Raw genomic sequence first — 13,797 nt, forward strand, 5'->3', positions numbered from 1 at the left:
TGTACAACATTTTGTTACTCTTATATGATGTCGGGTTTATGAACGTCGTAGATTAGATTTCACTTGATGTTAGTGAATGCACAAACCTGGCTAGCTTTCATAGGCATCAAGAGAGTACTGAGGAATATCCCACACAGCGAAGGAAACAGTGGGATTTGTCTTCCTGGGAAAGTGTAAAACTGATTTAATTATCATGTTATAAATGTTTATATAAATGAGCTAATACTGAAGTTGTACTCCTGAGAATCGACTTGTGGAATCCATAGATCCTCTAGGATAACAATGATGTTTTCAGGTTTCCCAAATATAGGTATTTTAAGCTGAATAGAGTGTGATGGTTGTATAGGTCGCTGTCTGACTGTTTCTTACCAATGGTCATGAATTAATATCTCAACAATCAATAGCAACAGTGTTACGTAGATTCCGAACCATGGAGATTCCGATCATTGTAATTTTAGGATACTAAAATCTAGTTTTCCATACAAAAAAGTATATACCTTCATCACCTTAAAAGTTTCTACTCCTAGGGATTACTATCGTAACTACCCTCAGAATCCGAGTCGGATCACAGGATCACGGTTCCGGTCAACACCCTACACTCTCCAGTCTTTCTTCCAAGGCCACTGAGATCCGGTATCGTGCAGCCTTGCCTTCCCAGCGTTCATGAATGGGTTGTACAAAGGAAGTTCCGTTCATAAACAGAAAGGTGTGGAACAATGAGGCGAGGCGCACCTACTCTAGTGAAAGTGCTCCCCACTGAAACATATCACTCTGCGACATTTCACATTTACGCAAACGGAAACGGGGAAACACTGTTGAAACAATCGTGTACGTGATTCCTTAAGAGAGGTTGGATGTCGAGATAGGAGCGTTTCCGGTGGATCGAGGCCGAGGAAAGTGCTGGCGACATGAGCTCATGCTTCTCTACAATTAGAATGCGTCTGCGCGCTTCCCTGAAGTTCTCTCCGGGACTGAATTATGGCCACTCTAAAGGTTCTTCTCTTTTGTCGGCGGCTGCAAATTCGCTCCTCCTTGACGACATGTACGTGCTGACCACATACATTGCTGCCTCTTGATCGATATCCACTAGTCCACTTTGAAACACATCATCCTGAATGGCTTGTAATCACAAGTAAACGTTTCTTACTTTCAAGTGTCCATTTCAGCTCAAATAATCTGATCTGAGAAGACAATTTACAGATTTGAGCCATGTATATTTACGACTCATATTTTCTTAAGTTTCGTATTACCGAAATTCTTGTAAGCTAATTAAAAGCAACAACGAAGTTGAATGATCTATGAAATGAGTGCCTGTACAGCGATCCTGTATTTGCAAGCAAATCATCCACCAGCCTTAGGCTCACGATGGTTCACAATGGTCCACTGCACATATAAAAAAAAGAGTACATCTCTGTAGAGAGGCGAATCGTGTATTTATTAAGGACTTACCATTACTAAAACTCATACAATAATAATTCTTTAATGTTAAATATTGGCAGGAAAGTATTACTGAAACAGAGTGGGTTATTGTTATGATACTATGAGTATTTTGGTATCTGATACACTTTTTTAGAAAACCACAAATCTTGGCTTTCTATTTTCTTGTAGGGGCATATTTATTTTATTCATATATTTGTATATTTGTGTATATTTTTAACTCATCCCTTAAGAGGTAATAATAACTATATGAACAATCAAATTTAAAGCCAAAGGACTGTAGATAATTAAGCCAATGCAACAGTATGTTATCATATTCCATGGTATCTCATTATGCTTAATCTTCAGAATACACTCATTAGATGTACAGTTGACAAAATATTACTTATATCTTCCCCCTGTCTCATACGCCCGATTATTGATGTTGCAGTGCTGAATGTTGCGGCCGGCAAAGCCCCCATGCAGATCAGCTCGGAGCAAGGAGGGGTGCCGCAGAAGGCTATAGACGGCAGCACGAGCTCCTTCTTCAACGCCGAGACCTGCACGCTGACGCGGCCGGAGCGGGTGCCCTGGTGGTATGTCAACCTACTGGAGCCCTACATGGTGCAGCTGGTCAGGTTGGACTTCGGCAAGGCCTGCTGTGGTTAGTGTCTTCCCTATTATTGGTGGTTTTAGTAAAAAAGTGAATTAAACATTGGTTGAGATTGTTGCGCAACACAAAAAGTGTATTGAATTATTGGAATAATACCTTGAAAAATACTTATAATATGAACATTCCCTATTAGAAAAAATAAAACAACAAAATTATCAAAAACTGTGTATAAATGGATACTAATCAGCTTAGAGTAACAAACATATTATACAATACATTACTCTATGCTAATCAGTTTTAATATGGCTACTTCTTACATTATATTAATTGATTATAAGTTACATGATAGTATGTTTATTACACATAACGTAGAGCAATGGTGAGAAGGGTTGATGCAATAAGAATGTTAAGTTCTGCTCCAGTTCACCTACCACTTAGTGCAGCGTCTGAAGTCTAAGGCAGTGACAGATTTGACTCCTGAGAACACCATCTTGATTACATTTGTTTGTAGTCCAGGAGTCTCTGATGTCGAAACGATGTAGAGACTGTTTTGAGCCTCTTCGTCGCCAACTGTTTTGGATCTCTTCAGATGGATGTTGATTCCAGATTCCAGGAATCAAATCTGTCACAGCGTTAGACTTCAGATGCTGCACTAAGTGGAATGTGAACTGGAACTGAACTTAACATTCTTAGTTTGTCTATTGTCAAACATTACAATAACAAAAATCTGTTTCAGAAAATTTTCATGAATCAGTGTAATTATGTACTACCCATTCATACATTTCAATAATAAGCATTTCACAAATATGCAAATCTCCCCAATTAATTTTTTTTTTTGTAGAAATATATTAACTTTCCTAAGTGTTGTAAGATATTCAAGATAATTAAAACACCAACATTCCCTAATAAATGTGTGTTATTCTGCATTAATACTTTTCTCTTCCTACAGGTAAAAACAAACCAGCCACTATAGTTGTGAGGGTGGGAAACAACAGACCAGATCTAGGAACAAATCCGATTTGCAATCGATTCACTGGATTCTTGGAGGAAGGAAAACCTCTGTTCCTACCCTGTAATCCCCCGATGCCGGGAGCTTTCGTCAGTGTACATCTAGAGGGTGCTCCAGGTCCCAGCCAGCTCAGTATCTGCGAGGCATTCGTCTATACTGACCAGGTGCTTAGAGTTTTATTACATTTTTAAATGTCAACATTTGAAGGTGTATTCTATTTCTAGAAAACCCACATTTCATTATTTCATATTTGTTAGTAGAAGAGACGTGACTGGTATTCAGGGCCACCCATAACTAATAACCTGTACCCCTTCCTTGAAAGTTCTATTTCAAGTGTAATGTCCTGAGAATGCGGAACTAAATTCTTTGAATTAAATTTATCAGCAGATCTTTTCAAAATTAACAACCAAAATAATGTTGTAAAATTTTAAAATACCATGTATAAGACCTTATGCATCAACTTTAGCCTCCTTTTGCCAGCTTTTCCTCAAGATACACTTTTTTTGTCAAGCTTAAATAATTTGAGGCAAGTTTTGTACAATGAAAGCTATTGAAAAATATTAGCTAAACCGTATTTTTCTACTGATAACAATTTTGGTGTGCCTTTGTAGCACCCTCTTATGTTTTTTGTAGTCTGAACATTGTAAAATGACAAAATTACTTGTCATTGAATAGTGTGTTCTGATCGTCTTGGATCTTCCTAGGTGACAGACAATTCACAACACAGTTTTGAGGTTTAGTAAAATGTAAAGGTTGGCGTGAAGGCAAAACAAAGTAGTTGCCTGATAACAGTAAACCACAAAAAACTGGTATGATATCTTTTACTCCCAAACTCCACCTGGTGTCAGAAGCTCAGGATATTGTTTTCTTTTGTTTTTTTTTTTTTTTTACAAAGTACACACCATCTCTCTGGGATGGTGGTAAGAAATTTTATAGCTGGTTGATCCAATCAAAAAGCCACAACTTAAATGCAAAATTTGCTAACTACATTGATACTGACCAAGTCTCAGCATTAATTATGAACATCCCAACAAATAGTAAATAGCATACAGCTGGAGATTAATTAATTATTCTTTCTTGCACACCTTCAAATTCACCATATGAGTACATATTTAAGTATTTGTAAAATCTCTAACCGCAACAATCCTTTATTGTCTATTTCAAATGTATGTAACTTTAGAATTATGGCTTGTTATTTCTTCCCGTGCTATTTTAACCGTTCCATATTAAAATAAAGTGCTGTCTTATATGTTCATTGGTTTTCATAAAATAGTACACATACCATAGTACAAAAGGTATTTTACAACTTTTTATGGTTCTTGGCTTCGGGCCCATGACAACCTTCGGTGATTCGCTCCCTTTGGGTGGCCCTGCCAAGAATGAAGCCAGGAAAAAATTTTGGGGGGTCCAGACAACTGATATTTTTCCGTAGTGGACAGAAAGTAACGCCCCATTTTGTTCCTTAAAAAGTCTTTGACCCGTCTCTTTGTTGAGAACGATCTTTCAGCAATACATGTCAGTAATACTGAATTATTTAAATAATAATAATCCCTTGGACCTCCTTATTGGCTATGTCCTTAGGCCCTGCTTGTATTATTAGGAAATTTGATCAGTAGTAAAATCCTTAGTAAATAAAGTAGCTGTCTCGAAGTTGAATAAACAACTGTGTAGTTTTCATATGCTGTATCGAAATAAGATTTTTCATCTCTATGCTATTTATACTATCTCAGATATGGACAAACCTGGGAATATTCCTATGTTTTCAATAGGCACCTTTGTAGACCGAAATAAAATGGAATAACTGGAATAAGAGAGCGAAAGGAACACTAGGATATGTATTTGTAGTTTGGATTGTAATATTTTATTGCCTCCGCAGTGCATATCTGGAACATACAGGATCTGTGGAAGGAATATATGTCTCATTTATGTGTACAAATATATTAATACTATAGTAGTAAACATATTAAGAGATAAAACAGGGTCCCATGGCCCTTTGTTGCATTTAAATACTAGGTAACAAAAAACTAATATGTAATTATTGATTTGCAGTTATGGTATGTATCATTTTAATAACAAAAAACACATTTTTCAAAAGTAAATAAACAAATCTGAAACAAAATTTTCTTGATACTTACTTAAATCTACTTTTTGTTATCCACAGACTTCTCTTAGCATTAGCCAGGCATAACATAAACCATACACAAAAGTCTTCAGGTACAATTTACAATATCATGAAATACATATTTTATTGGATATGTGCTTAAAAAATGATATTGAAGACTTGTTCCACTTATATAAGAGTTTCCTGGTGCAATGAGAGTCTTATAGTTGTATCATAACATAATATAAGAAGTAAATCATAAGGAATATTGAAAGAGTGAATGGAAAATTATCTGATGTAGATAAATCTCTGTCTTGTTTTTCTAGTTTTTTAATTCTACTTTGTTTGGTTGAATATATAAAATATGTTTGTTTGAAAAACTACACAAAACTAAATTATTTTGTTTTCCGATGTTCCCAGGCTCTTCCAATAGAAAGATGCCCCCAGTTCCGAGATCAGCCACCAGGCAGCACTGCTACGTACAATGGCAAGTGCTACATATTCTACAACAGGCAGCCCTTGAACCTGCGGGAGGCACTAGCATTCTGTCGTAGCCGCGGTGGATCATTGGTTGACGAGAGCAATCCAGCACTGCAAGGTTTCATCAGCTGGGAACTCTGGCGACGACACAGGTATGTAACTAATACTATGATTTGTATTAGACATGATAGATAGAGGACATTATTACAATATAGTCAATTATATCCCATACATAAATTACATAAAAAAAATCATTATCTTACACAAAAACGGCCAATCAAATTCTTTACCATAACATATTATCTATTGATATTGAAAGTGGAACATATGTAACCTACAATACTACACTAAAAACTGTTTGTAATTATTTATATTAAATTTAAAACTCTACAAAATATAACACAGTATACAGTAAGCTGCCTAATGATAAAAAAACAGCAAACTATATTTTAGTATATGTTTATTTGTATTCTGTATATGTAATATTTGATATATATTGATAATTCAATTCACTGTTTAATTTATACCTGTTACCAATAACATATAATTTATAATAAGATTTACCCCGGCGCGCTTTGCTGCGCATTTCAATAATTTTTTGCAAAAGTTTGCCCGCGGCTTCGCACGCAATTTCCCGTTGAAAACAGTACACTATATTCACTTATTCTTTTTCTATCACATTCTAAACATTGCTGAGATAATTGATAGTCGTTCCATCGTGAGCCTCTTGGGCGTATTATGAAGGTATGTACCATATTCCTGCCTCTATCTAGCTGTTACCCATGGCTTCGCACGCAAATCTTAAGAACCGAAGTCCTTATATTACTTAGTAAATTTTTTTTTTTTACTATAATAAATTTTAGATTAAATTAGTTATATCTCCGATGCCACGATTGAGCTTGCTTTGTTGTCTCGATCGAGAGAATATGTACACACGGAGTTTTGAGAACCATACTTCTGTCAAAAAAAACAACTAAGGTTGATTTTTATAACATTCTTTATATTTGTAGCCAACGTAAGATAGTAATTATGATATCTGCATTGCTCTTCTGATCAAGCATGAGCATGGTTTATATTAAATAAATATTGCAGTTAAAGGTGAATTTTTACGTCAAATTTGAATTGTATTATCTGGATAGTAAAGTCTATGTTTAACAGTGATTGCAGAAACAGTTTAAACAAAATTTGTCGTTTCTCTTAAGCTTACTCTATGCTTTAAAACTATAAGTGTAATATATGTTTACAAAGAACAGCTGATTAAAAATTTGAAAAGACGTTAACATATGTTTGCTGCAATGCATTTCTTATGGGTATTTCTGTAACCAGTGGGGCGGAATCCTGAATCGGGAAAGGGATGGGCATAGCTTATAAACCTTCTCCGTGGAAAAATACATATACGTACAAATTTTCATCATGATCGGTCCAATAGTTCACGATTCCATAAAGGACAAACATACAAGCATTCATTTTTATATATATAGATTTAAAATTGTAATACCATGTAGTTCTCGAAACAGAATGTTATAATGATGTGGAATTTGTTCCTATCTCGCCTATTGTTGAACTCAGGCAGATACCTCAGTGACAGGTAAGGTTTAAATCCTGTGGAAGAAATTATGGGATGAAATGCATTTAACACTTAAACAATTAAGCAAGAAAAAGTTTGAAACAAATGAACTGTTTACAGGAGTGACACAAGCAGCCAATACTGGATGGGAGCTGTACGGGATCCTCAGGATCGTAACAACTGGAAGTGGCTCGGCGGAGATGACGTGACAGTTTCCTTCTGGAACCTGCCTGGAGGTAACGAGGACTGTGCTCGGTACGACGGAGCCAAGGGTTGGCTCTGGTCAGATACCAATTGTAATGTCAAGATTAACTACATCTGCCAACATCGTAAGTTATTCTTCTTTTACTTTTTATTATTACAACACTGTGCAAGTAAACAGTAATTACAAGCTCATATTTCAAATATTTAGATGTATTAATGATCTTAAATTGACTAATTCACAGAAAAGATAATGATCCAAAAATAACTTTCAATGTGAATAAACTCATGTGGACCTCTATGCATTTGATTAAAATTATTTATCAATGAAATAAATTTAATGTAGTTTACGCAACAGTAAAAACCATTCATAAACTTTTCAACATCAATAAAGTAGAGTAAACTAGGAACTAAACAATTTTTAAACATATTGACATTTGAATGCAGAATTCTTAGTTTGGCTGTCACAGCCAATGTTATGGTAGGTATAAGAGAGTACTAATCAAGTAGTCCTAATCTTACCAATTCAACAATAAAAACGTTTTTCAATTCATTTTATGATATAATGAATTATTTTTGGCTAAGTGTAGGCAAACAATTACTTGTATAATAATAATGGAAATTTTACACTTTTCATCGTATTACTTGTATAAATAATGGAAAAATATACAGGTTGTGTAGAAAGTCAATGTTTGTTTTTTTCCATATCCAAATAATAATGGCCAAAGAAATTCAATGACTAGCTTAATTTTTTCTCTTCATACAATGTAACTTACTATTGATTCCAATAGCTAAAGATCTAATGAATGACCACTTTTTAGTTTTATAAATCTATTTAATAATAATTCATATTCTACTCAATGTGAATCAAAATAACAACTCAGTATATATAATATTATTATACACATAACCGTTCACACTACTATGTATTCAAACAAACGTTCGGAGTATAAGACAGCTGATGCGCAGGTAAAGATCGCTGTAGACATTACGTACTATCTCACTCGCACCCACTCACTCACTCGGATGGTATGTATATCTCTCGCGCTCGCACCTAGAGTAACTTTTGAGGTGCCTGGCTGCATGAAGGAACCATAGAAAGTGTCTGGGAACCGAGAAAACATCTTTTTATAGTTCCCCTAATAACATATATAAATTTCAGGTTTTATAATATGACGAAAGTACTATTTTTATTAATCGTACTTTAGGGGTGCCTGGCAGGGGGTTGGAACTATACTAAGTGTCCGGCATCGCACATGCAGCTTTCTATCGTTGTTTAATGTTGAAATGTATAAAAACTGAGCTTTACACTATTACGAATTTAAACTGTGATTTCACTCACCTTTACAAACCTGTTACCTGTCGAAGCCACCGCGACCCAGGCTCCATACTCGAGGTACGTTTATACCTGTATAGTACTCGTATACTGACAAGTTGTCAGCTTTTATGAAATAACGAATGCCTGGGCGTCACGGGCTCTTGCTCTATAGTATTTTTACTTGCTAAAAGATAATCAGCTGAGGTAATATACTAAACAATACTTGGCTGGAACTTCATATCTTAAAAAAAATTATTTGTTTTTCTCAAATTCTGAAAAATTGAATATTGCAAATGTAATATTAGAGATATTTATTTAATATCTCTTCTTGGTCAGTCTGTCAGACCATTGTAATGTTGGTGTTTTATATTTTACTGTGATTGTAAAGTTTGGATTTGTTTAAGGAATTCAACGCATAATTTTATCCTTTACAAATACTGTTTTGGATTTTAAGGGGAAACAATAGAAGGGACAATAATCTCTAAGTTATATTTTGTATTTGTGTCTCACATAAAAGTTTGGAATGGCTATACTTGTCTGTTTTAAAGTCTCCAATCCCACCATTCTTTATAGCCCTAAAGTAACTGAATGTTTGACTTTACATTTAGAACCAATCAATAGAAAATTAACATTTGTTTATCCAAAGTAACCTATAAATTATGAACGAAATGATCATCCAAATGGTATTCTATAATTGTCAACAGAGCCAAAGGCTTGTGGCAAACCCGAACAGCCACCTAACTCCACGATGGTGGCCAAAAACTTCAACGTTGGAGCCACGATCGACTACAGCTGTGATGAGGGTCACTTGCTAGTCGGTCCCAGCACCAGGGTGTGTCTGCCCACCGGCTTCTACAACGAGTTCCCACCTGTCTGCAAACGTGAGTGTGTCCGTTCATCAGCTGTTCAACTTCTTTTATCATTTGTAATTTTACTATAGTGAATTTAGGATGATTAAAACCCCAAGTGATCAATAAAAATTCTAATTATTCAAGATTTGAACTATGCAATCTTTTTTATTATTTTATAAGGATGTAAAGGGGCTGGGAGAAATTTTAAATTTATAAACAAAATTTAATTTAAAATGTTTCAACAATCCAACTTTGACTGTAATAAAAACATGCAGTTTAGTGTAGTAAAATATCTTAAAAAGAATGTGACTTATAATTGACATTATAATAAAGTATAGAAATAACTGGTTTCTAATTTTTTATTAGTTAAAAGTAGCTAAATAAATGTGTTCATAGATCTTAAAGTCTACATAACACTAAATAACAATGAAATTAAAAATAAGTGTTCTTATTATACACTTTAATAGCATTTAAGATTGTCAACTCTCTAAAAACCTGGAATTTTACATTATTATCTATTTACTTACAAATTGAAAATTCCTTATTTTTTAACACGTTCGCTACCCGAGCGGCGCATATATGCGCCGGCCGGGGTTATTACGAGAGACCGACGTCAGAAATACGATCTTTACACACAGACCAAGTTAATATTGGTGTGCCCTTCATCACAGACCGATGGTAAGATTTTGTTTAAATAGGTTATTATACTTTGTAATGACCCCTAATTATATATATATTTGATGTATATTTCTGTTTTTGCGGTTTTTTAGCATTATTTTATTACGGCGCATATATGGAGGCCGGTCGGTCTATAGCATCAAAATGGTATCATAGACCGAGTGTCCCAAATATGAGCCACTATTTATTTGTTGAAAATACTTTAGATTCAAGGATAATTTTTAACAAAAAAACACACCTATTCCATGAACAAGTTTATTTTACATATTTTATAAGACATATAAATCAAACTTTTTTACATTACAAAGATTACAAATAAATTCAAACAAAAGTGTACTTGAGATAAATTGGATGTTTGGGCCTACTTCTCATGCCATAGATTGAAACAAGTTGGCATGCAAAGGCCAAATGGTTTGTCTTTAGAGTCCTTGCAAATAGAGCAGGCATAAAAGGTTTGCTTCCTTGTATTGTGTGCTTCTCGGCAGACATGGCACCTCAGTCGCTTTTCCAGCTTGACAGGAGCATGAGTCGTCTGTGAAGAGCGGATGGGGCGAGGTTTCCGTGGAATGGGTTCTACATGAATGTATTGTTTTATAATAATGTCTCTGAAATTCAGATAGGTTGTCTTCGTTGTCAATTTGGAAAAAATAAATGTGCTTGTTCCACAGTGATACATCTAGCAGGTGGAAAAATATTTTTATGTACCACCGAAGAGACTTTCTAGGAGTGGAATAATAAGAGATCATTTGATCACTGGCGATCAATCCCACTCATACCCTTGTTGTAGCGAACAACCATGCTGGGCTTTTGGATCACTTCTCCCCTTTTTGTTCTTGTTTCCTCCATCTCGGGGCCATTTGAAGTTGAAATAGTCAAAACATTTCTTTTATCTCGCCATTTCATGGACGGTAACGTCAACCTCTTTGACGGCTCACACACTCCCCCTTTTTCAGTTTTGTTTGCACCACAACTTGCGGATTCCCAACTCTATATTTGACTGTAGAGTACCACACATGTTAGTCTGGTTGGTCATGAGGTACTCGGCCAGGTCCACGCTGTTGTAGAAATTGTCGAGAAAGATTATGTGGCCTTTGCCGAGGTAGTTCTGCATTAACTTTCTCACAACTTCAAAGGCGTGGCCCTTTTCTTTGTCAATAAGTGTCCCCTTTCCTAAGTAGATGATGATATTTAAAATGAATCCATCAGATGTTGTCAGTTTCGTACAGTTTTATACCGTACTTGAGTGATTTGTTTTTTATATACTGCCGAAACGACAGTCGGCCTCTGAAGAGGACCATAGCCTCATCTAGAGAAAGTGACTTCCCAGGGCTGTAAACCCTAACAGAGTTTGCTAAGATATCATTGAGGACATTTCTCAATTTTATGCATCCTATTGTCTGTGGAGTCTATGTTTGGATCATAAAAACACAAACATCTTAAAATACATTCAAAACGATTGCGGGACATGGTCCGGCCAAAGATAGGATGCTCATATAAGCCGTCCTTGGACCAATAGTGTTTTATAGATGGAAGGTTTACATTACCCATCAACATACACAAAACCTAAAAATTTTTTCAATTCTTCAACAGAAACATTTTCCCAAAAGTTTTAGATGAGCATGTTTGGAAAGAGGTGTCCCTCGCATGATTCCAGCTCTGGTGTTTGTCCATGTGACAATTTTTTCTAACAGGGCGGTGTCAAAAATATTGCCAAACACTTCAACTGGATCAGTTGTTTGTATATTCACTTTTTTCTTCACCCACAAAATCATGAATTAGTGGGACTTTGTTCGTGTCAGTCCAACAACCATTAATACTGATATGATCATTGTGGACTTCATTGGCAACGAACTGTACATTAACATCATCGGTAAAATTATTTTGATTCTGCACATATTCATGTGCCTCTACTTCAGTAACAACTTCATTGCGGTCTACTTCACTACTAGAATCATCAACTACTGTTAGAGGTTGGAATGTACTCTCTGTTACCATCTGATGAAAATAAAGAACTTATTTCAGTGTCACTGTCACTATCAATTAACTCACGGTCAATCTCACTGTTGGTACACACACGCCTTCGTTTTCTATTTGGCTCCATGTTCATAAAAAATCAGATAGAAGCTTATACAGTACGTAAACTTACTCACAGAACGTAACCTCATTCACTGAACATAACCTCAAACTTAGTGAACCACCACGTGCTCTGCTGCAGTGGCGCGGCCGGACGAGCATTTCACAAACTAATACTGTTGAGACCAGTGAAATATATACCGTAAATACAGGTCATTGACTTTGACTTATCCAGAGACCAACCGTCCCATATTTGCGCCAGACACCCCCAGAGACCGATACGAAAATATTAAACCGTTAAAATAGACCAGTGATTTGTCAGGATATTATTAGTAACAATAGAACACTGTCCCAAATATATGCGCCGTCGGTCTGTATCAGCGGGCCCGAGCGGCTCATATGTGGGACGCTGGTCCAGGAGTAAAAAAACCGTACGGCGCATATATGGGACAGCTGGTCTATATATATGTTTTTTTATTTAACATATCGGTAGCGAACGTGTTAACCATAAGAAATAATTAAAATATAAATCTTATACTTGTATGTTTAAAATCGAAAATTAAAGTTTTTATTCTATATAACATTTTTTGAAAATTTATGTGTACTATTTTGGTTGTATAGATTTTGTCCTCATGTGTTTTTATATTATTATCTTTTAAATTATACTAAAAAAAGCTATAAAGACATATTCAATATGAGAGTAAATGGAGATTTTAATGACTTGAGTGGTATAATATTCATATCAGTATCATTATATTCAAACAGCTAATATCATAAACTTAAACATTATAGTACAAACAATTTTGGACTACTGGTACATTTGGACTGAAACGTAACCCCAAGAATTTGTAAAACAACACAAAATGTCTCGTAATAATCATTCGCTCACATCGTTCCTCCGCAAATTATGCCTTCATTTACAACTACCAGTCTTCTCACTTCAGCTAGTAATAAGTCACATGTTTTGCAGGTGTCCAGTGTGGCTACCCAGCTGATATTCCTAATGGGAACTATCAGCTGTTAAACGACAGTGTGGGCTACATGAGTCAAGTGTTATACAGTTGTGATGAAGGGTACAAGCTGATTGGCCGAGCTCAGCTGATCTGTGACCTTGACGAGAGATGGGATGGTCCTCCCCCCAGGTGTCACCGTAAGTAATACATTAGCTATCAGCTGTTAAACGACAGTGTGGGCTACATGAGTCAAGTGTTGTACAGTTGTGATGAAGGGTACAAGCTGATGGGCCGAGCTCAGCTGATCTGTGACCTTGACGAGAGATGGGATGGTCCTCCCCCCAGGTGTCACCGTAAGTAATACATTAGCTATCAGCTGTTAAACTACAGTGTGGGCTAGATGAGTCAGGTGTTATACAGTTGTGATGAGGGGTACAAGCTGATAGGTTGAGCGCAGTTGTTCTGTGACCTTGACGATAGATTGGACAGCCCTCTCCCCAGGTGTAACAGTAAGTAATAATCTAGCTACCAGCTGCT

General features: G+C 35.8%; 1 protein-coding gene across 4 annotated transcripts in view; it reads left to right on the plus strand.

The window, feature by feature from the left end:
- LOC124358766 overlaps window positions 1-13,797 on the plus strand; it is a 97,182-nt gene that overhangs the window by 68,189 nt on the left and 15,196 nt on the right. For 2 of the 4 annotated variants that reach the window (XM_046811071.1, XM_046811083.1), the window contains exons 3-9: window positions 1,868-2,080; window positions 2,979-3,202; window positions 5,560-5,771; window positions 7,307-7,515; window positions 9,410-9,586; window positions 13,278-13,357; window positions 13,514-13,613. In XM_046811071.1, the coding sequence (XP_046667027.1) occupies window positions 1,868-2,080; window positions 2,979-3,202; window positions 5,560-5,771; window positions 7,307-7,515; window positions 9,410-9,586; window positions 13,278-13,357; window positions 13,514-13,613 (1,215 nt within the window). Of the gene's footprint in view, window positions 1-1,867; window positions 2,081-2,978; window positions 3,203-5,559; window positions 5,772-7,306; window positions 7,516-9,409; window positions 9,587-13,277; window positions 13,458-13,513; window positions 13,614-13,797 lie in introns of all 4 variants that reach the window. The other 2 variants (XM_046811066.1, XM_046811077.1) reach the window with 1 other exon arrangement.

This window comes from Homalodisca vitripennis, chromosome 1 (genome assembly GCF_021130785.1).
Source record: "Homalodisca vitripennis isolate AUS2020 chromosome 1, UT_GWSS_2.1, whole genome shotgun sequence".
Lineage (NCBI taxonomy): Eukaryota > Metazoa > Arthropoda > Insecta > Hemiptera > Cicadellidae > Homalodisca > Homalodisca vitripennis.